At 47.6% G+C, this 24048-nt stretch overlaps 1 protein-coding gene across 3 annotated transcripts in view; it reads left to right on the top strand.

Moving 5' to 3' along the window:
• xpo7 (exportin 7) overlaps positions 1 to 24048 on the top strand; it is a 68220-nt gene that overhangs the window by 23583 nt on the left and 20589 nt on the right. For all 3 annotated transcript variants that reach the window (XM_079524369.1, XM_079524368.1, XM_079524367.1), the window contains exons 6-15: positions 2768 to 2872; positions 3572 to 3737; positions 5373 to 5446; positions 6193 to 6312; positions 6435 to 6581; positions 7741 to 7913; positions 15245 to 15438; positions 17894 to 17999; positions 19035 to 19170; positions 23564 to 23637. In XM_079524369.1, the coding sequence (XP_079380495.1) occupies positions 2768 to 2872; positions 3572 to 3737; positions 5373 to 5446; positions 6193 to 6312; positions 6435 to 6581; positions 7741 to 7913; positions 15245 to 15438; positions 17894 to 17999; positions 19035 to 19170; positions 23564 to 23637 (1295 nt within the window). The remainder of the gene's footprint in view (positions 1 to 2767; positions 2873 to 3571; positions 3738 to 5372; positions 5447 to 6192; positions 6313 to 6434; positions 6582 to 7740; positions 7914 to 15244; positions 15439 to 17893; positions 18000 to 19034; positions 19171 to 23563; positions 23638 to 24048) is intronic.

Genomic DNA, 24048 nt, shown 5'->3' with positions numbered 1-24048 from the left:
GACAGACTCCATCTCCCAGGGGTCTAGTGCATTGTAACAGGGACAGACTCCATCTCCCAGGGGTCTAGCGCACTGTAACGGGGACATACTCCATCTCCCAGGGGTCTAGTGCATTGTATCAGGGACAGACTCCATCTCCCCAGGGGGTCTAGCGCACTGTAACGGGGACAGACTCCATCTCCCCAGGGGGTCTAGCGCACTGTAACGGGGACATACTCCATCTCCCAGGGGTCTAGTGCATTGTATCAGGGACAGACTCCATCTCCCCAGGGGGTCTAGCGCACTGTAACAGGGACAGACTCCATCTCCCAGGGGTCTAGTGCATTGTAACGGGGACAGACTCCATCTCCCAGGGGTCTAGCGCATTGTAACGGGGACAGACTCCATCTCCCAGGGGTCTAGCGCATTGTAACGGGGACAGACTCCATCTCCCCAGGGGGTCTAGCGCACTGTAACGGGGACAGACTCCATCTCCCAGGGGTCTAGTGCATTGTAACAGGGACAGACTCCATCTCCCCAGGGGGTCTAGCACACAGTAACAGGGACAGACTCCATCTCCCAGGGGTCTAGCGCACTGTAACGGGGACAGACTCCATCTCCCAGGGGTCTAGTGCATTGTAACGGGGACAGACTCCATCTCCCCAGGGGGTCTAGCGCACTGTAACGGGGACAGACTCCATCTCCCCAGGGGGTCTAGTGCATTGTAACGGGGACAGACTCCATCTCCCCAGGGGGTCTAGCGCACTGTAACGGGGACAGACTCCATCTCCCAGGGGTCTAGCGCATTGTAACAGGGACAGACTCCATCTCCCAGGGGTCTAGCGCATTGTAACAGGGACAGACTCCATCTCCCAGGGGTCTAGCGTATTGTAACGGTGACAGACTCCATCTCCCAGGGGTCTATAGTGCATTGTAACGGGGACAGACTCCATCTCCCAGGTGTCTAGCGCATTGTAACAGGGATAGACTCCATCTCCCAGGTGTCTAGCGCATTGTAACGGGGACAGACTCCATCTCCCAGGGGTCTAGCGCATTGTAACGGTGACAGACTCCATCTCCCAGGTGTCTAGCGCATTGTAACGGGGACAGACTCCATCTCCCAGGTGTCTAGCACATTGTAACGGGGATAGACTCCATCTCCCAGGGGTCTAGCACATTGTAACGGGGATAGACGCCATCTCCCAGGGGTCTAGCACACTGTAACGGGGACAGACTCCATCTCCCAGGGGTCTAGCGCATTGTAACTGGGACAGACTCCATCTCCCAGGGGGTCTAGCGCATTGTAACGGGGACAGACTGCATCTCCCAGGGGTCTAGCGCATTGTAACGGGGACAGACTGCATCTCCCAGGGGTCTAGTGCATTGTAACGGTGACAGACTCCATCTCCCAGGTGTCTAGCGCATTGTAACGGGGACAGACTGCATCTCCCAGGGGTCTAGTGCATTGTAACGGTGACAGACTCCATCTCCCAGGTGTCTAGCGCATTGTAACGGGGACAGACTCCATCTCCCAGGGGTCTAGTGCATTGTAACGGGGACAGACTCCATCTCCCAGGGGTCTAGTGCATTGTAACGGGGACAGACTCCATCTCCCAGGGGTCTAGCACATTGTAACGGGGACAGACTCCATCTCCCAGGGGTCTAGTGCATTGTAACGGGGACAGACTCCATCTCCCAGGGGTCTAGCGCATTGTAACAGGGACAGACTCCATCTCCCAGGGGTCTAGTGCATTGTAACAGGGACAGACTCCATCTCCCAGGGGTCTAGTGCATTGTAACGGTGACAGACTCCATCTCCCAGGGGTCTAGTGCATTGTAACGGGGACAGACTCCATCTCCCAGGGGTCTAGCGCATTGTAACGGGGATAGACTCCATCTCCCATGGGTCTAGTGCATTGTAACGGGGATAGACTCCATCTCCCATGGGTCTAGTGCATTGTAACAGGGATAGACTCCATCTCCCAGGGGTCTAGCGCATTGTAACAGGGACAGACTCCATCTCCCAGGGGTCTAGCGCATTGTAACGGTGACAGACTCCATCTCCCAGGGGTCTAGCGCATTGTAACAGGGACAGACTCCATCTCCCAGGGGTCTAGTGCATTGTAACAGGGACAGACTCCATCTCCCAGGGGTCTAGTGCATTGTAACGGTGACAGACTCCATCTCCCAGGGGTCTAGTGCATTGTAACGGGGACAGACTCCATCTCCCAGGGGTCTAGCGCATTGTAACAGGGACAGACTCCATCTCCCAGGGGTCTAGTGCATTGTAACAGGGACAGACTCCATCTCCCAGGGGTCTAGTGCATTGTAACGGTGACAGACTCCATCTCCCAAGGGTCTAGCGCATTGTAACGGGGACAGACTCCATCTCCCAGGGGTCTAGCGCATTGTAACGGGGATAGACTCCATCTCCCATGGGTCTAGTGCATTGTAACGGGGATAGACTCCATCTCCCATGGGTCTAGTGCATTGTAACGGGGATAGACTCCATCTCCCATGGGTCTAGTGCATTGTAACGGGGATAGACTCCATCTCCCAGGGGTCTAGTGCATTGTAACGGGGATAGACTCCATCTCCCATGGGTCTAGTGCATTGTAACGGGGATAGACTCCATCTCCCAGGGGTCTAGTGCATTGTAACGGGGACAGACTTCCCGTGTTACCGGCTGATACCGACAATAAGCCACTCCCGACCTACCACATTTATATATTATTAATATGTATTATTGTATTGTTTCTTTATATTATGTATTTGTATGTATTCGCAGGCCGACACAACACATCCGCTGACGAAGCATAGGAAGATAGCCTCGTCATTCAGAGATTCCTCGCTCTTTGACATATTCACTTTATCCTGCAATTTGCTCAAACAGGTACGCAGTACGCAGAGCGCACACATACTGTATTTATTTAGCGTCAAGAAAGGTAAACTTAACCCATTCTGACCTGAGATCAGATTCTAAAAATGTCTTCTACATCCTGACAGTTTTCTGAAAAAGCTATGTTTCTATGTCAGTCGCTCTTCGATTTTTCAAAAATAGCAGACCTACAAGCTCGTAGCGCGCCACTCGGTGGCGCGCTATGAGCTTGTAGATCTGCTATTTTTGAACATAATGCTAACACCAAAAGGGGTTCCCGCCCAAAATGGGTTAAGACAAACAGAGTTATTGTCGCTTTTGGGCGGACACGTTGTGCATAGGGGGGGGCGGCAGTGGCTCAGGGGTAGAGTGGCCGGTAGAACAGCCATATGGGAACCGTGAGGGCTCCCAGTTCGAACCCGGGCTCCCCCAGAGTTAGTGTCGAAGTGTCCTTGAGCAAGACTCTGAACCCCTAATTGCTCCTGGTGTGCAGGTTGGTGTCTTTGATTTTTGATTGAATGGGTGAATGTAATCTCTGCGCCTTGGCGCTTGTAAATGCGCTATATAAAGGCGCTATATAAATGCACCATTTACCATAAAATATACCTTCTGCTTCGGTCGAGTTTTTTGTTGGTGTCGTATGGGAGCGTGTATGCATGTTCTTCCTGTTCCCAGTGCATTATGGTTGTTTTATTATCGATTTGATTGTTACAGGCATCAGGGAAAAACCTTAATCTGAACGATGAGTCTCAACATGGGCTGCTGATGCAGCTGCTGAAGCTAAGCCACAACTGCCTCAACTATGACTTCATAGGAACTTCGACAGACGAGTCCTCGGACGACCTCTGCACCGTACAGATCCCCACATCATGGAGATCAGGTTGGTAGCTAGCTGACCTCTGCACCGTACAGATCCCCCACATCATGGAGATCAGGTTGGTAGCTAGCTGACCTCTGCACCGTACAGATCCCCCACATCATGGAGATCAGGTTGGTAGCTAGATGACCTCTGCACCGTACAGATCCCCACATCATGGAGATCAGGTTGGTAGCTAGATGACCTCTGCACCGTACAGATCCCCACATCATGGAGATCAGGTTGGTAGCTAGCTGACCTCTGCACCGTACAGATCCCCCACATCATGGAGATCAGGTTGGTAGCTAGCTGACCTCTGCACCGTACAGATCCCCACATCATGGAGATCAGGTTGGTAGCTAGCTGACCTCTGCACCGTACAGATCCCCACATCATGGAGATCAGGTTGGTAGCTAGCTGACCTCTGCACCGTACAGATCCCCACATCATGGAGATCAGGTTGGTAGCTAGCTGACCTCTGCACCGTACAGATCCCCCACATCATGGAGATCAGGTTGGTAGCTAGCTGACCTCTGCACCGTACAGATCCCCACATCATGGAGATCAGGTTGGTAGCTAGCTAGTCTGTCTGGGAGAAAAAAATCACACCCGTTTATCAACTTACTTTGGAAGCCAGGAGCAAAACTTGGAGAAAAAAAGTTTTCCAATTCTGATATCCATAACGGTTGATACAGACTACCAATCCTATACTAGTGAGCCGAGTGGAATAGTATGAGAGTGACGACACTAGCGTTGACTCCCATTGTAACAACGGAATGCGGAAGTGCTCATTCTATCTCAATGGGATAGTTCCAATGTTTGGAACTATAGCCCATATATGCACCCGCTTTGCGGCGAGATCAAAGCGTGTCGCCACTCTCTTGTACAAATGGACCCTTAAAATTGGGTCCATTTGGAAAATAACTGATCTACAAGCTCACAACTACGCAATGCATCCTGAGCTTGTACATCAGCTGTTTTTTTTCCCTCGCTAAATACTTGCCTGTCTTTGGGCAAATCAATGTCTTATTTTCATGGATTTTGACCATGCCCAGAGTAGGAACGCTATGGTTACATGTGGTTGAAGTCTGGTCTTAATCACTATTCCGGAGGAAAACATTTGCACGCGTTCTGAGCATGTAGACCGGCTGTTTTTTCGGTGAAGAGAGTTGGTGTTGAGGGGATTAAAAAAAAGAGCACACCAAGTACAGTGCAACTGCAAGTGCTTTTTAATGAAAGATTTCCTGACATTTTGTATGTTAACACATTTTGTGCCCAAGACGTCTTGGGTATTACCGCACGTGCATAGCCCAAGACGTCTGTGGACGTCTTTGAAAAAAAAAAAAAAAATATATATATATATATATATATATATATATATATATATATTTCTTTTTTTTATTAAACAAAATCAAAAAAATCTAAACTTTTTTTTAATACGTGGTGCCAAAGTTTGTGTTTTCGCCATTGAGAATGCATTTGGCGTTTAAATTAAATAACTCCGAAACTATAAAACATTTCAAAGTAAAAAGTTCCAGCATGTGTCTCCACAGTCAGCTGAATTATAAAAAATGTGAATGGATTTTCTAGGTGAAAGTGATTTTGGGCAGTTTTGCGTGGGCTCTCAATGTGTTTTAACTTGTCCTTCTTGTCCCACAGCGTTTCTCGATTCCGCCACCCTACAGCTCTTTTTCAACTTATATCATTCCATCCCTCCGTCCCTCTCCCCGTTGGTAAGCGATGCCAAATTAGCATGATATAAATATATCCAAAATAACATGATGTATGACAAAAGTATAGTGTTTTGTTATTATCTTTGTTTTGTGTTAATTCTGAGTTCTCATTAAGTGACCCTTAGCATTTGTTCGTTCTGTCATTAGTCAGCCCCTCAGTTATTTATTGTCCAACTTCCTGTTGTTACTTATTGTCCTTTTATAGTTCCCTATTTTACCCATTTAGGCCTGACCTCAAAATTTTAAAAAAAATCTTCTAAATCCTCCAGTTTTCTGAAATAAATATTTTCACGATTTTTAAAAAATAGCAGACCTACAAGCTCGCCACTCGGTGGCGCGCAATGAGCTTGTAGATCTGCTATTTTTCAATAGCTAAATTGGGTTAATGTTACACCGTCCTTTGTCCATCCCATAAGGGTGTTTAGTCACTTTTGTTTTGTGATCTAATTCATTGTATTTTATTTATTTGTTAGTTAGGTTTAGTAATTGTATTTTTAGTTTCTCATACAGTTAGGGACTTTTAGTTAGGGGTAATTTTATTTCTTAGTTAGTTAGTTTTCTATAATGTAAACTGACACCCTGAAGCCATTATGCACTTTTTTTTTTATCTCTGTCCAAAGAAAAAAGGAGAGATAATAAAACAAATCATCTTTTGTAAAAGCTGTCGTCTCATTATTATGTTGTTTCCCCCTACCCATACTTGTGTGTGTGTGTGTGTGTGTGTGTGTGTGTGTGTGTGTTCGCAGGTGTTGTCGTGTCTTGTTCAAATAGCGTCGGTTCGGCGGTCTCTATTCAACAACGCAGAACGAGCGAAGTTTCTTTCACAGTTAGTGGACGGAGTCAAGAGGATACTAGCAAACCCACAAGTACGTGCCGTACCGTAGGTGTGCGCGCTTCGCTCGCGCACATCTCATTCACACGGAATATCGTAACGTTTTGGATTTTTTTTGGGTTCACGTTGCTTTGACCTGCTGCTTTTTAATTGCAGTGTCTGCCGGACCCTAATAACTACCATGAGTTCTGTCGGCTCCTGGCGAGGTTGAAGAGCAACTACCAGCTGGGGGAGCTGGTCAAAGTAGAGAACTACCCTGAAGTCATTCGCCTCATAGCCAACTTCACTGTCACCAGTCTGCAGGTGAGTCTGTCTGTTCTTTCTGTCTGTCTAACATCGCCTCATAGCCAACTTCACTGTCACCAGTCTGCAGGTGAGTCTGTCTGTCTGTCTGTCTGTCTGTCTAACATCGCCTCATAGCCAACTTCACTGTCACCAGTCTGCAGGTGAGTCTGTCTGTCTGTCTGTCTGTCTGTCTAACATCGCCTCATAGCCAACTTCACTGTCACCAGTCTGCAGGTGAGTCTGTCTGTCTGTCTGTCTGTCTAACATCGCCTCATAGCCAACTTCAGGTGAGTGGCTGCCGTCGCTACGTGTACGCTCAATATGCACTGCGCGTAGTAAGGCAACACGGCTAGGGGGGGTGACAAAATGTGCCTGAAAGTGCCAAGCCGACCCTCATAATAACAATCTTCTCTGCGGTAATAACGAGCGGCCGTGTTTGCGTCCTCGCTACGTCGCAAAGGCAAAAGAAGCCGATCTGAATGAGGAAACGCAGCGCTATCGTCGGGAGGGGGGGACGGGGGGGACAGGAACACAAATATCCTACGAGTAGGGCAACAAAAAATGGTCAGCGACATCCCTGGCTGCGCTCTGTCTATCAATCAGTGGCGGAGAAAGTACCCAACCCAACCCAAGCCCCCAGAACCGAGAAGGAGAACTGAGGCACATTAGACATGCTGGCCGATCAACAGGGATGTGCTGTGGATTTCTTCAGCTAGTGGGGCTCACCCCTGTGGGGCTCACCCCTGTGGGGCTCACCCCTGCCGGTCGTAGGTGCTGCGGCGTATTTTACGTCTGGGGCCAGACACATAAACGAGCAAAAACGAGCTTGCGCACGGAGGAAGACACTACTGCGCATGCGAGATGACGCAAAACGCAAGCCGTCGCAGGGGCCCCAAATAGGCGATGCCTGTCACACTTCCAAGTTCCAACCCGGAAGAATGGGTGAAAAGAGTGTGTGCTCAGTGAGCAACTCCATGCATGTGGATGAGAATTGGATTTCCGGTGCCCTCTCTATTATTTTTAAGCGGCGCTAGCCCCTCCTATATCCAGCTTTTAGTTACCGTCCAAAAACGTAATAAAAGGGTAATAGACGTTTGAGTTAAAGAAGAGGAAAATCTACCAATGTTTAATTCATGCTTAATAAATCTCTTTTCCATTTTCCATGTGTTTCTTCCAGCACTGGGAGTTTGCTCCCAACAGCGTCCACTACCTGTTAAGCTTATGGCAGCGGCTGGCTGCGTCCGTTCCCTACGTCAAAGCCACTGAGCCCCACCTGCTGGAGACGTACACGCCTGAGGTCACCAAGGCCTACATCACCTCGCGCCTGGAGTCCGTCCACATGATCCTCAGGTACGCACACACACGCACGCACGCACGCACGCACGCACGCACGCGAGCGCACACATACACGCCTGAGGTCACCAAGGCCTACATCACCTCGCGCCTGGAGTCCGTCCACATGATCCTCAGGTACGCGCGCACGCACGCACGCGAGCGCACACACACACACCTGAGGTCACCAAGGCCTACATCACCTCGCGCCTGGAGTCCGTCCACATGATCCTCAGGTACGCGCACACACACGCGCGCACACATACACACCTGAGGTCCCCAAGGCCTACATCACCTCTCGCCTGGAGTCCGTCCACATGATCCTCAGGTACACGCACGCACGCACGTGCGCACACACACATACACACCTGAGGTCCCCAAGGCCTACATCAGGGGTGGGCAACTTTGACGATGGAGCGGCCGGCCTTATCCAATCTTAGAAGAAAAAAGTCCTTATGAGAGAGACTGGAATCCCGCACGTTGTCTTCACTTAACCCATTCAGGCCTGACGTCGAAATTAAAAAAAAAAAGTTTTCTAAATCATGACAATTTTCAGAAAGATTTGAGGCACATTTTAACGATTTTTCAAAAATAGCAGATCTACAAGTTCATAGCGCGCCACTCGGTGGCGCGCTATGAGCTTGTAGATCTGCTATTTTTCAATAGCTAAATTATAACAATGTTTAAAACACCAAAAGGGGTTCCCGCCCCAAAATGGGTTAATGGTTAATGTGGTTAAACGCTAACGTGACATGGATGCGTTCCAGGTCTCAATGGATTAACAGCATTTTATTGAAGCATTAGAGCAGCGTCGGGTCCGTCGGACCTTCATCAGTCATGCTTTCTCTCCTGCCTTATCCAATCAAAACAAAAACACACTTTTAAATTCCTCATGAGAAGCCTGTTATGTCACACTGCCTCGCTGGCTGGCGTACACCGTTCCTGAGTAGGAGTAGGAGACGAGAGCTGAAGCTTTCTGAAAGTCAACACACGCTTGTCTTGGAAGAACCCGGTCATGTCCTTTTTTTTTTCAGTAGCCAATTATTTGTATCTCGCTTCTTTTCTTCTCCCAATTTAGCCAATTAATTCTCCCCACACATTTCTGTGTTACCGCTGCTATTGTACCCTGGTCCCTCACGCTATGTTGTGAGCTTGCAGATCTGCTATTTTCCCTACTTCAAACATTCAGCAAATAAACTTCAACGTCCATGTTAATTTAACCCATTTTGGGCGGGAACCCCTTTTGGTGTCAGCATTATGTTATGGTTTAGCTATTGAAAAATAGCAGATCTACAAGCTCATAGCGCGCCACCGAGTGGCGCGCTACGAGCTTGTAGGTCTGCTATTTTTGAAAAATCGAAGAACCACTGACATAGAAACATGGCTTTTTCAGAAAACTGTCAGGATGTAGAAGACATTTTTAGAATCTGATCTCGGGTCAAAATGGGTTAACAAGAGTTTACTAATGTATTCAAAATGGACCTGTATTGGTAAGCATCATGGTGACAATGCTATAAACAGGAACCCTGTGACTGACTTCATCTGGGATCAAGAGAGCTAAATGCCTTTACACACAGAAGATTGGAAACCACTTCATTGATCATTACAGAGACGCACTGTGTTTGTGGCAGGGACTCCCGGCCATCACAGAAAATCGGACCAGTCTGAAGTGAGTGGTGCAACAGTGCCCCCTGTTGGTACTCTAAACATAGGGACGGACATAGGGACATTGCTGTTCCTTGGAGTGGTTGCACCACTCAAAAAAAACTACAAAGCTCCACACTACAGGTCTGGGATAGTGACCCCTCCCTTCCAGATCAGCTCAACGACTAATAATGCTTGAGTCCTAAAAAAACAAGCACGTCGTATGTCCTGAAAGTTGAGCCCCATAACCCAACAAGCAGGCTCACCTGAGCCAGCGTGAAGACTAGAATTAGCCCCCGCAAAGCCGCAGGGACCGTACTTAACCACACGCTACAGAGGGACCGTCGTAGGACCGTACTTAACCACATGCTACAGAGGGACCGTACTTAACCACACGCTACAGACAGGACCGTACTTAACCACACGCTACAGAGGGACCGTACTTAACCACACGCTACAGAGGGACCGTCGGAGTAATGCAGCAGGTGTCTTTCTCCCGGACCGAAAGGCTGCTGGCATCTGTGAAACCCAAGCCCCCAGTAAGGCTATCCAACGTTGAAGATGCCACTACCTACTGGCGAAATGTGGAATTGCAGCACTTAATGGAAGTGGACGGACGTTCATGACGTCACGTGAAAAGCCCGGACCTCAAAATGGAGGTCCGGGGCTAGGCTAGGCTAAACTTCCGCTCGCTCGAGCCATTGAGTTATAATTATACTTCCGGAAGTCTTCAAAACGCCACTGAGCAACTTCCACTGAAATGAATAGCGGGGGGGCGGGGCTAACGCTCCAGTTCGGTCTCTATCCTTTATATACTCTATGGTGAAACCTGGTGTGTCCGAAAGGCCCCTCCCCTCCCAACATTGCAACTGCCTGCTCCTCCGCACCTTCTCTTTGTCTCCCTCGTACCATTAGCCTAACCCTACACCTCGTACCATTAACCTAACCCTACACCTCGTACCATTAGCCTAACCCTACACCTCGTACCATTAACCTAACCCTACACCTCGTACCATTAACCTAACCCTACACCTCGTACCATTAGCCTAACCCTACACCTCGTACCATTAGCCTAACTCTACACCTCGTACATCTGGAAGGAGGCTTCAGAGTGTCTGTGTGTCAGGGCTGCTAGTCTAAGTCTGTAGAACGGTTTCTATCCCATCAGGACAGGACTGCTAGTCTGTAGAACGGTTTCTATCCCATCAGGACAGGACTGCTAGTCTGTAGAACGGTTTCTATCCCATCAGGGCTGCTGGTCTGTAGAACGGTTTCTATCCCATCAGGGCTGCTGGTCTGTAGAACGGTTTCTATCCCATCAGGACTGCTAGTCTGTAGAACGGTTTCTATCTCATCAGGGCTGCTAGTCTATAGAACGGTTTCTATCCCATCAGGGCTGCTAGTCTGTAGAACGGTTTCTATCCCATCAGGGCTGCTAGTCTTTAGAACGGTTTCTATCAAGGCTGCTAGTCTGTAGAACGGTTTCTATCCCATCAGGGCTGCTAGTCTGTAGAACGGTTTCTATCAAGGCTGCTAGTCTGTAGAACGGTTTCTATCTCATCAGGACTGCTAGTCTGTAGAACGGTTTCTATCTCATCAGGACTGCTAGTCTGTAGAACGGTTTCTATCTCATCAGGGCTGCTAGTCTGTAGAACGGTTTCTATCCCATCAGGACTGCTAGTCTGTAGAACGGTTTCTATCTCATCAGGACTGCTAGTCTGTAGAACGGTTTCTATCCCATCAGGACTGCTAGTCTGTAGAACGGTTTCTATCCCATCAGGACTGCTAGTCTGTAGAACGGTTTCTATCCCATCAGGGCTGCTAGTCTGTAGAACGGTTTCTATCCCATCAGGGCTGCTAGTCTGTAGAACGGTTTCTATCCCATCAGGGCTGCTAGTCTGTAGAACGGTTTCTATCTCATCAGGGCTGCTAGTCTGTAGAACGGTTTCTATCCCATCAGGGCTGCTAGTCTGTAGAACGGTTTCTATCCCATCAGGGCTGCTAGTCTGTAGAACGGTTTCTATCTCATCAGGGCTGCTAGTCTGTAGAACGGTTTCTATCCCATCAGGGCTGCTAGTCTGTAGAACGGTTTCTATCTCATCAGGGCTGCTAGTCTATAGAACGGTTTCTATCCCATCAGGACTGCTAGTCTGTAGAACGGTTTCTATCCCATCAGGGCTGCTAGTCTGTAGAACGGTTTCTATCCCATCAGGGCTGCTAGTCTGTAGAACGGTTTCTATCCCCATCAGGGCTGCTAGTCTGTAGAACGGTTTCTATCCCATCAGGGCTGCTAGTCTGTAGAACGGTTTCTATCCCCATCAGGACTGCTAGTCTGTAGAACGGTTTCTATCCCATCAGGGCTGCTAGTCTGTAGAACGGTTTCTATCCCCATCAGGACTGCTAGTCTGTAGAACGGTTTCTATCCCCATCAGGACTGCTAGTCTGTAGAACGGTTTCTATCCCCATCAGGACTGCTAGTCTGTAGAACGGTTTCTATCCCATCAGGGCTGCTAGTCTGTAGAACGGTTTCTATCCCATCAGGGCTGCTAGTCTGTAGAACGGTTTCTATCCCATCAGGGCTGCTAGTCTGTAGAACGGTTTCTATCCCCATCAGGACTGCTAGTCTGTAGAACGGTTTCTATCCCCATCAGGGCTGCTAGTCTGTAGAACGGTTTCTATCCCATCAGGGCTGCTAGTCTGTAGAACGGTTTCTATCCCATCAGGGCTGCTAGTCTGTAGAACGGTTTCTATCCCATCAGGGCTGCTAGTCTGTAGAACGGTTTCTATCCCATCAGGACCAACATTCACTAAATACCTCCCCCTACCACCACCACCACCACCATTGATCTGAACTGCACCAAACCCCCCTCTCTGTCATTAGCGACTTTAAGCAACGACGGATACGGCAGTCGGCTACGGCAACCGGAAATGGATCAGTGCTCGATACATAAACCTGCTCTCCGTCGCAGCCCTTTCTACTACGGGAGAACCTACACTTACACGTAGTGTCTACAACGCCATGTCATAACCATGTTTATTGAAACATACATTTACACCGATTGCTCCATCACCTCTCTTATGCTGTGTAATGTGTTGGCATGCTCTGAATGAAGAAATAACACTAATACCATTTGTCATATTAACCATGTTTATTGAAACGGTAAACACAGATTGCTCCAACACCTTCCTCTTTCCACTGCTGATCATGTCCAGCGCATGTAAGAATGAAGCAATATCGGCAAGTTAGCTGACGCGCGACGGGGTGTTTAAAAAAAAAGTGTTTATGTTTGACACATGCTGCATGGACGTCACCATGGGAACCAATGTCGCCATCGCCGACGGATTTTGACAGCTACGTTGCTTAAAGTCCCTAATGTCTCTCTCCATCTCCCTCTATCTCTTTATCTCTATCTCTCTCTCTCTCTCCCCCTCTCTCTCTCCCTCTCTCTCTCTCTTTCCCCCTCTCTCTCTCCATCTCTATCTCCCTCTCCCTCAAAGTATAGAGGCTTCTTCTTGGTGATTATGTAACTGTTTTTCAGTACTTTTTTTTTTTTATGACTTTGTTTTACTTTTTAATGATGTCTTGTCTGATGTCTACATGTGTTTTTGCGAGTGCCATTTCGCGTGCGTGCGTGCGTGCGCGCGTGTGTGTGTGTGTGTGTGTTGGAAGAGACGATAGAGAACCTCAATCCTGTTAATTTAACTCGAGAGCGTATGAATGTAACCAAGTGGACTTGTATAATAACACTATAATGACGATTTGCAATACAGAGTCAATTCCTTGGTGTTAATTTAACAAATGGATAACAGGGAGCAAATACAGACTTGCAGTCTGCTGCTGCAAGCCTGTATTTGATTAACCAACATACATTTACAGTTTTATTGTTATTGGAGAAGATGATGATCACTCTGTTCTACACAGAGCCTAGACACAGAGCACGCGCACACACACACACACACACACCGACCAAAGGGAGCCGACGACATCATGTACATTTATTTATTTCACTTATTTTTTTATTGATAAAAAGACAGACAAAAAAAAAAACAGAAGATACAAAAAAGAAGAAAAACCAAAGCAAGGGACCAAAAAAAGGAAACAAAACAAAAACAAGGCTGCATTTTTCATATTACAGGATACATTAATTGAAATCCTCATACACTATCGATAGGCTGAAAGAAGAGATCACACTTTTTATAGAACTTATCCTCCATAATGTACATTTATAAACATGACCACAGACCCTGCACACACCTACTGTACTGTATGACGCGTGCATACCGTGTGTGTGTGTGTGTGCGCTGGGTTATGCAACCATGATGGCATACATCAAACTGACCACACAATGACATATTGATTATTGCACATATTGTATTCAAGTGCCACGTTCCTGGTGACAGATGCCACATCAAAGCATGTTTGATTATTTACAAATTGTGCTAGAGAGAGAGATAGAGATGCATGACATGTTACTGCTTCAGTGCAAAGCTCGATTTATTCTTTTGTATGAAGGTGTCGTGTGACGGAAATAGCCGATCCACAAGTTACAAAGCGTCGTGGATTAATATGCGTTGTTGCTTGTAGCTATTTGTGGTTGCGGAGCATTACAAATATCACATTAAGTGTAAGTGTTATTACTGGTGCGTGCATTCGTGCTCCACAATGTCAAGGAGCTGAAACAAATAATTATTGGGTGTGTCCATCCATCCATCTAACAACCGCTTATCCGTAGTCGGGTCGTGGGGCAACGGCTCCACCAGAGAGTCCTCATGTCCTCTTTCACTACATCCATACATCTTCTCTTTGGTCTTCCTCTAAGGCCTCCTGCCTGGCAGTTCCAACCTCTATATGATCCTTCTACCGATATACTCACACTCCCTCCTCTGTACGCGTCCAAACCATCTCAGTCTGGCCTCTCTGGCTTTATCTCCAAACCATCCGACATGCGCTGTCCCTCTGACGTACTTGTTCCTGATCCGGGCGGCTGTGGCTCAGGAGGTAGAGCAGGTCGTCCCATGATCCCTGGGTCGGTGGTTCAAAACCCTGGCTCCTCCTGTCCACATGTCGAAGTGTCCTTGGGCAAGACACTGAACCCTACATTGCCTCGAATGAGTTGGTCGGTGTGAGCCTGCCACCATTGGTGTGGGGGGGGGTCAAATCAAATGATTCCCGAGCGCGGCACTGCTGCAGCTCACCGCTCCTTGGCTGTGGCTCACCGCTCCTTGGCTGCAGCTCACCGCTCCTTGGCTGCAGCTCACCGCACCTTGGCTGCAGCTCACCGCTCCTTGGCTGCGGCTCACCGCTCCTTGGCTGCAGCTCACCGCTCCAAGAGATGGGTCAAATGCGGAGAACAAAATTCACTGCGGTAACGTGTGTGTGACAAATCGTACGATGTTGACTTTGCAATTCATTATCCTACTTTTTGTTTTGCCCCCTGGACAGAGACGGCCTAGAGGACCCTCTGGACGACGCCGGCCTGGTGCAGCAGCAGTTTAACTTTATGTTTTGCCCCCTGGACAGAGACGGCCTAGAGGACCCTCTGGACGACGCCGGCCTGGTGCAGCAGCAGCTGGACCAGCTGTCTAACCCTTTATGTTTTGCCCCCTGGACAGAGACGGCCTAGAGGACCCTCTGGACGACGCCGGCCTGGTGCAGCAGCAGCTGGACCAGCTGTCTAACCCTTTATGTTTTGCCCCCTGGACAGAGACGGCCTAGAGGACCCTCTGGACGACGCCGGCCTGGTGCAGCAGCAGCTGGACCAGCTGTCCACCATCGGCCGCTGCGAGTACGAGAAGACGTGTGCGCTGCTGGTCCAGCTCTTCGACCAATCAGCTCAGACCTACCAGGAGCTCCTACAGTCCACCAACTCCAGCGCGGCGGACATCACTGTACAAGAAGGTCAGTAGCTTTCTCTTCTTTATCTGTGATCCAAGTCATTTAGAGCTGCTTCTCAAAGTGGGGTCTGGGGCCAGCTAAATGTGTTGCAGTATGTACCGTAATTTCCGGACTATAAAGCGCACCTGAATATAAGCCGCACCAGCTAAATTTAGGGAAAAAAACATATGTACATATACAAGCCGCACTGGACTATAAGCCGCAGGTGGCCATAGAGATAGATTTAGAAGGTCCCCTAGTGGCCGTTAGCTGTAAAAATCCATAGATTAGCCTCACCGCTGTATAGGCCGCAGGGTTCAAAGCATGGGGAAAAAAGTAGCGTCTTATAGTCCGGAAATTACTGTGTGTGTGTGTGTGTTCTGTGTCAGGGTTACGCCAGGTGCTACACTGAGATGCTGCTGCCAAAGCATCTCTAACCCTAAACCACTGCACTGAGATGATGCTGCCAAGCGCAGCATCTAACCCTAAACCACTGTACTTGTCTCATCCGGTTAAGGAAATAGGTAGCTGATATATTGCACTTTTACCTTAGCGCTAGGTATACTCTTGGTTGCTTGTTTTTGCAGAAAATGCACTAAAGACTTCTGGTGATTAGTAGTTTTTGTTCCCTACCTATGTTGAATACACTTATTGTAAGTCGCTTTGGATAAAAGCGTCTGCTAAATGACTGTAATGTAATGTAATGTAATGTACTGAGATGCTGCTGCCAAGCGCAGCATCTCTAACCCTAAACCACTACACTGAGACGCTGCTGCCAAGCTCAGCATCTCTAACCCTAAACCACTGTACTGAGATGCTGCTGCCAAGCGCAGCAGCTCTAACCCTAAACCACTACACTGAGATGCTGCTGCCAAGCTCAGCATCTCTAACCCTAAACCACTGCACTGAGATGATGCTGCCAAGCTCAGCATCTCTAACCCTAAACCACTACACTGAGATGCTGCTGCCAAGCGCAGCATCTCTAACCCTAAACCACTGCACTGAGACGCTGCTGCCAAGCGCAGCATCTCTAACCCTAAACCACTGCACTGAGACGCTGCTGCCAAGCTCAGCATCTCTAACCCTAAACCACTGCACTGAGACGCTGCTGCCAAGCGCAGCGTCTCTAACCCTAAACCACTGCTCTGAGATGCTGCTGCCAAGCGCAGCATCTCTAACCCTAAACCACTGCACTGAGACGCTGCTGCCAAGCGCAGCATCTCTAACCCTAAACCACTGCTCTGAGATGCTGCTGCCAAGCGCAGCATCTCTAACCCTAAACCACTGCACTGAGACGCTGCTGCCAAGCGCAGCATCTACGCTCTGACTCCAGTAATGGACTCACCTTGTGTAGTTTGTGCCCACCACTGCAGATTATTCAGTGAGTCTGAAGTGTTGGCCACCAGGGCACAGCACTCACTCACTCACTCACTCACTCACTCACAATGCTTACTTTGTTACTTTAGTTTGGTCAGAGTTTGAAAATGTTATGAAGAAGAATACCAGCACTTTAACTGATAATTGAGGATGGGATCCTTTTTTTAGGATTTGCACGAATCCAGTTCCGTAACGATTCCGTCTTAACCCATTCTGGGCGGGAACCCCTTTTGGTGTTAGCGTTATGCTTTAGCTATTGAAAAATAGCAGATCTACAAGCTCATAGCGCGCCACCGAGTGGCGCGCTACGAGCTTGTAGGTCTGCTATTTTTGAAAAATCGAAGAACCACTGACCTAGAAACATAGCTTTTTCAGGATGTAGAAGACTTTTTTAGAATCTGATCTCAGGTCAAAATGGGTTAACACAATCAGTCCCGGGATTCCTTCAAAATAGGAGCTCTGGGGTGCCGGGAAAACATGGCCGCTTTTACTCTGAGGAATAAAATGAAATAAAGTGCACTGTCTTGTCTGACTGTCACATAAAACATGCAAAAGCAGAGGCGTTTCTGTGGAGGGAGGGGGGGGGGGGGGGGGGGGGGACTCCTTTTAATCGGCCCACATGTGCGTTCAGACAGCATTACATTCAAAGAAACCCGCCCAATGAACCACAGTTTTTGAAGAATTTCGATTTAAAGGTATATTCAGTGATTTGACTTAATTCAAATATCACTTATTTTTTCTTTTTTTCTGGATAATCCTCCCTACTATAGAGTGTGCTGACCATATAAGGAGTTCCTCCCTGTCCCCAGTGAGCCCCTGGGGTCAAAACACCCTAGTTTCAGTTTTGGTGGCGGGTGGCAAAACCTTCATCCAATCAGGATGAGTGGGGCCTTCCTCCAATCATGATCGAGTGGGGGCGGGCCTTGGTGCACATGCTGTTGGCCTGTTGCACTTCCCCCCCACTGTAGAGCGTGCATGTGCACATTTTGTTACCGGGGCGGACTGGGTGGTTTTCCAAATCACCCAAATCACTGAATTCTCCTTTAACAATTACTATGAACATCCCTAATCTCACCCCCCTCTGCTGATGCTCCCCCTGCAGGACGGTTGACATGGTTGGTGTATATAATCGGAGCTGTAATCGGAGGACGGGTATCGTTTGCCAGTACAGATGAGCAGGACGCCATGGATGGAGAACTCGTATGTCGGTAAGAATTCACCAAATACCACATAGTTGTTTTTTTTTTTGTGGTGAAACCACTCCTATAGACCGCTATGTGTGTCCCTGGGTCTGTCCGAACACGAAAATAGCGTTTGTTCACCACCAAGTGTCACTGTTGCACAAGCCTAACACACACACACAGGCCAGGGATGAGGGCTTGTATAGTACGTACAGTACAGCACCACTCACTTCAGACGGGTCTGATTTTCTTTTTCTTTTTGGGGGGGGGGGGGGGGGGGGTCCTTGACATGACTATGTTTTGAGAACCACTGACCATATGTCACTGTGTGAATGTGTGCGATTATTTTTAAAACGTCTGCTGTGGCTTTGTTTTTAAGTTGCTTGATCCAGTATTTAGCTATTTGGTTGGTATACATGTTTTGATCAGACACGGCCCATTTTTCTGTACAAACCATCGTAACGTCAAACTCCCTTTTTAACCATGATAGATTCATTGAAAACACCCGTCCTTGGTTCTGGAGGGAGGGGGGGGGGGGGGGGCGAGATCTTTCAATTACTTTTTCTCACGTTAAAATTAAAGTTTCGTTAAAATGATAGTTTCGTGAAAAGAAGCGGCTCGGACTCAGAAGAAAGCATGAGGTCAGTCCGTTGCTCTCCCCAGGTTGGCAGAGGGAGTGTAGAGCCCAGGATTACATTAGATAATTGACACTAGGTGAAAAAAATGGGTTGCAAAATTGTGGGAACATTTCAGATGACAATAATATGACTAAAGGGCGAGCGAGGAACGCAGACGTTGTTGCCTGGATCAACGACAGGTCTCCTACAGGTCTGCTCAAGAGGGGGCGCAACAACGCAAGCGTAAAATAAAAGCTAAACCCAATCCAGGTCTGGTGAGTCGCGGGCGTGTGCACGTAACGAGCACGCGCGCAACAAATTCACGGGACCGTGCTCACGTAAATACGCTTGCGTTGTCGCACCGCGACTTCTCCGAGCAAAAACGCAGGTCTCTGTCAGAGTGAACAGTGGTGCTGATGGAGTGGTTTGTGTCTCTCCGCCGCAGGGTGCTCCAGCTGATGAACCTGACAGACTCGCGGTTGGCGCAGGCCGGGAACGAGAGACTAGAGCTGGCCATGCTCAGCTTCTTTGAACAGTTCAGAAAGATCTACATCGGTGACCAGGTGCAAAAATCATCCAAGGTAAGGAAGGAATGAATGAATAAATAAATACTGCCACCATCCTGTTTTTTCTGAACATAACATCTGTTTGCTGTTGCATCAGCTCTTAACACGTGACATGCAGTAAAGGACGTCGGGATCGGGAGTCGAACCCGCGGCACACTGCCAGACTGGATTACCAGTAAACTATTTTTTTAGTTTGTGTGTGCACGTTGGACCCGCATTTTCAAACTGGCCACTCGTCGCGACGGACCCGACGGTATAAGAGATGTTGCGAGTGATTCTTGCAGCGCGCTGCGTCTGACTCTGACTGTAGTAGGCAGCGTTGACTCCGCCTGTAGCAGGAGTGCCTGCTGTCCCATCCCATTGGCCAGAGGTGTATGTGCGCATGGATTGGATGCAGACGAGGCAGCCAGCCAATCAGAACAGGTCGTCTAGTTTTCATGAGCTTTCATTGGTCAGGTGGTTTCACCTGACAAAAGTATTTAACCCATTTAGACCTGGGAACGATTCTACAAATGTCTTCTAAATCCTGACAGTTTTCTGAAAAACCCTATGTTTGTATGTCAGTCGTTCTCAAACGTTTTCATGTCAAGGACCCCCAAAATTATATGTAATTGGCCGCCGACCCCCATCTGAAAATATGTTGTTCCAGGGACCCCCCAGAAGCAAAGATTTGCGTTTAAAAACGAATATATTCAAAGATTTGCGCCACATTTTCAGGATTTTTCAAAAATAGCAGACCTACAAGCTCATAGCTCAAGCTCATAGCTCATAGCTCATAGCTCATAGCGCGGCACCGAGTGCCGCACTATGAGCTTGTAGATCTGCGATTTTTCAATAGCTAAAGTATAACATAATGCTTAAAGCACCAAAAGGGGTTCAGAAATAGCTAAAAATCGCTAAAACGAAAAAGAAGTAACGGCAGCATGCTGTTTTCATATTTCCAGTACATCTCACATTGATATTAGTGTGTCTTGATGTACGATACATTATTGATGGAGTCAAGTTGATCCCACAGTGTCGGTTCTGCTACTGCTGCTCTGTGGATGCTGTGGTGATTAGCTTTAAACCATTCAGGCCTGACGTCGAAATTTAAAAAAAAAAAAGTTTTCTAAATCATGACAATTTTCGAAAAGATTTGAGGCACATTTTAACGATTTTTCAAAAATAGCAGACCTACAAGTTCATAGCGCGCCACTCGGTGGCGCGCTATGAGCTTGTAGATCTGCTATTTTTCAATAGCTAAATTATAACATAATGTTTAAAACGCTAACGCTAACGTGACATGGATGCGTTCCAGGTCTCAATGGATTAAACCATTCATGACTGAGACCAGATTCTACAAAATGTCTTCTAAATGTCTTTCTGTGTCAGTGGTTCTCAACCTATTTCATGTCAAGGAGCCCCAAAATTGTATGTAATGGGCCGCCGACCCCCGTCTGAAAATATGTAGTTCCAGGGAACCCCCAGAAGCAAATATTTGAGTTAAAAACGTTCACTGTGAAAGAATATATATTCAAAGATTTGCGACAAATTTTCACGATTTTTCAAAATGTGCAGATCTACAAGTGCAGCGCTATGAGCTTGTAGATCTGCTATTTTTCAACATCTAAAGTTTAAAAAGTGGTGGTTTAAAAGCTAATGCGACATGTATGCGTCCTCAGGTCTTAGTGGGTTAAATCCCTTGTTCATCAAAGCACTAAAACCTAGACTTACTTCACTGACTGACGTTGAGTGTGTTCTTCTTTGTTTTAACCGGGCCGAATCTGCACAGTACCGTGAACAGCCCAGATAAGTGGTGGAACGTACACCGAGTAGCTAGCTTAGCCCCCAAATATGTTTTTGTCTTGGCTTCCCTACCAGCCCCTCACCAGAACTCCATTCAACCTCACGTGGGTATTAACCTTAGAGTATATATTAATGGAGCACCGAAGTCTGACGTCACTTTCAGTAGAGGGCGCCAACACACAGGTTCATGTATTTTTGAGTGGTGTAAACCACTCCTACAACTGGCTTTGTTTGTCTGTCTGTCTGTCTGTCTGTGCAGAAAAAATGAGCATGGTTGCTACGGTCACCCAGTTCACCCGGGTGTGATTTCATTACGTCAGACATTACGTTAGATCAGAGCTGATCAGGCTATATAAGACCTTACACCACTCAGTTCACACGGGTGTGATTTTTTTATTTGCATTGAAATCTCCATAGGGCGATTTTAGGTCGCTTCATATAAGAGTGTTTGAAAAATAAACCGACCACCCCGGCCTTTCTGTCAGGGGAGTGGCTGTGCGTCGTTAATGATGTCCATTCATATTTGATACAGCCAGTTTCTGGAGAAAATGGAATTAATGTGGCCGCAAAAGCCTTGAAACTACATATGAAGGCAATGTCGCTGCTAATATACGTCACGCCCAGCTGTCAACACATTGCGTTCCTGAGATTCCTCGTTGACGTAAGCTCAGCTGGTGGTGACTCGACTCGTACTAACCACGAAACATTAAATATCAATAAAATAAAAATAAACGTAATTGACATTCAGTTTCTGTTGTGCGACGGGCAGATGCAGCCACCCTGCCTACCCGGAAATGTAGTCTCTGGGTTGTTTGACTCGTTTCTAACGCTTATTTTGTTACTCTTTGGGTATATCTGTACATTTCCACCTTCAGTCGATGCTTCATATCCATATGAGTGAAAAGGCCGGGGTGATCGGTTTATTTTTCAAACACAGTTCTTATATGAGGCGATCTAAAATCCCCCTATGGAGATTACAATGCAAATAAGAAGTACATGAACCTGTGGACTGACGCCCTCTACTGACAGTGACGTCAGGACTTCGGTGCTCCATAGAGACGGCACCGGATTTCTCCTCCCATCCACTTGCATTGAGTTGCTCAAAAGCACATGAGGCGATTTCACTCCTCCTTCCGGGTAGGGTGCATTCTGGGATGGATTGGACCCAAATCGTGAACGCGCTGGCCGTTGACTATCATTGCACGCGTTCACGTATGAAACAGTGTTCACGTGTCATCATGACCGTGCGCAATGATAGTCAACGGACCAGCGCGTTCATGTGTTTGGGTCTAAACTGCAATACCAAATATACACACACACACTAAATGTTTTGGAATAGAAGATGTAATCACCCATGGAGAAGAGGTCTCCTCAGTATACTTTATGAATAACCTTTACATTAATACAGTCAAACATAAATCGTCAGGAGCAATGGAGGGTGGACATGACATTATATTACATTCAATTCAAAGAGGACTATATCACTGAACCTTTATGTTGCGCTTAATTTAAAAAGAGGACACGGGTCCCTCTGTGCCCATAAGATCTGGTGCATTACCTCTGGCATTCCATCGAGGTGGGCAGATATACTGGCATTCCTGAGGAGCAGCCATTGTGTTTTCTTTGTGACCTGGGAGTTTTGGAGGATGAGTTTCTTTATTTTTTTGTATGTTTTTTTTGTGGCTTTCACCTTTTTTATATATCTTTTTTATGGAGGGATAGACAGTAGGCTGACAGGAAATGGGGAGAGAGATTGGGGGAAGACATGCAGTAAAGGCCGTCGGGATCGAGAGTGGAACCCGCGGCACACTGCCAGACTGGACTACCAGCCAAGGTGCCTGGACCGCTGAGCCACAGCCCAGGCCAGAGGATGAGTTTCATGATGACTTTGTGAAGAAAACAAATTCGTCTCCTAAGTGCAGATGTGATTTCCTGTTGGGAAAACATGATGTCTCATTTATACTTTAGTTGTATGTTGTGTTGCTTACCCAAAATAGCAGATTTACTACAAGAAACACTTGTAGTAAAGAAATTAGACACTTTCAAACACTTTCAAAGAAATTAGAGAAACGGTTGGATGGCACTTACACCCGCCTTCTAACGAGAGCGCAAAATCTCTCTTGGAAGAGCCGCCCATCGACTTATCTAATATACGGCAGCCTTCCCCGTGTTTCTTCACTAGTCCGATCCAGAAGAACACAGTTTGCCGGCCACTGCTACAGAGCAGCATGACAATGAGGTTATATCTTCCCTTCGGTCCCTGATGTCATCGCTATAGGGGACACAGGCATCAGTAAGCAGGAACTGGGGATGGCAATGAAGGACCGGGAAGTCTGGCGTGGCATTGTGAAATCCATGATCTTGCGGTCGAAAAATGAGTACTAAATGAGGCAATACACCTCATGTCATTGCGATGAGAAAACCTTATTTGAAATGAATGTTCAGAGGGTTGCTGTTCTTAGTCTGTCTGTCTGTCTGTCTGTCTGTCTGTCTGTCTGTCTGTCTGTCTGTCTGTCTGTCTGTCTGTCTGTCTGTCTGTCTGTCTGTCTGTCCGTTTGTCTTGTCTGTGATTATGATTATAAAGCACAGGTGTTGAGTTGCCAGTGTGTGTGTCTCTTTCCAGCTTTACAGACGGCTATCGGAGGTCCTGGGCCTCAACGATGAGACCATGGTACTTAGTGTCTTCATTGGAAAAATGTAAGTAAACAAAACATCATTTTTTTTTTTTATCCCTCGATTTTGTAACCCATTTTGTTCACCCCTGTGCCAATTATCTAATGTGATCCTGGGCTCTCTACACACCCTCCGTCAACCTAGTCCCCATATATGGGGGACATGGGGAGAGCAACGGACTTGAACTCATGCTTCCTTCCTGCCTGAGTGTCCAAGTTGCTCCTTTACACCTGACAGGGGGGAGTTTCCCTGGTTGGACGTAGCGCGTGGAAGGAACACGTTATTCCAACCAGTTCCTTTCCCCTCCATCAGGCGCCCCGGCTGGCCAGGGGGAGGCAGTTTGTTTAGAGACCAGGATTACTGCATGTTTTTGTGAGGGTACCTACCCTAGGGGACACGGGGAGAACATGTGAAGGTACCTACCCTAGGGGACAC

This window comes from Electrona antarctica, assembly GCF_951216825.1.
Source record: "Electrona antarctica genome assembly, chromosome: 16".
In the NCBI taxonomy this organism is placed as follows: domain Eukaryota; kingdom Metazoa; phylum Chordata; class Actinopteri; order Myctophiformes; family Myctophidae; genus Electrona; species Electrona antarctica.
The sequence above is the reverse complement of the archived record's forward strand: the minus strand, read 5'-3'. Positions and strand labels throughout refer to the sequence as shown.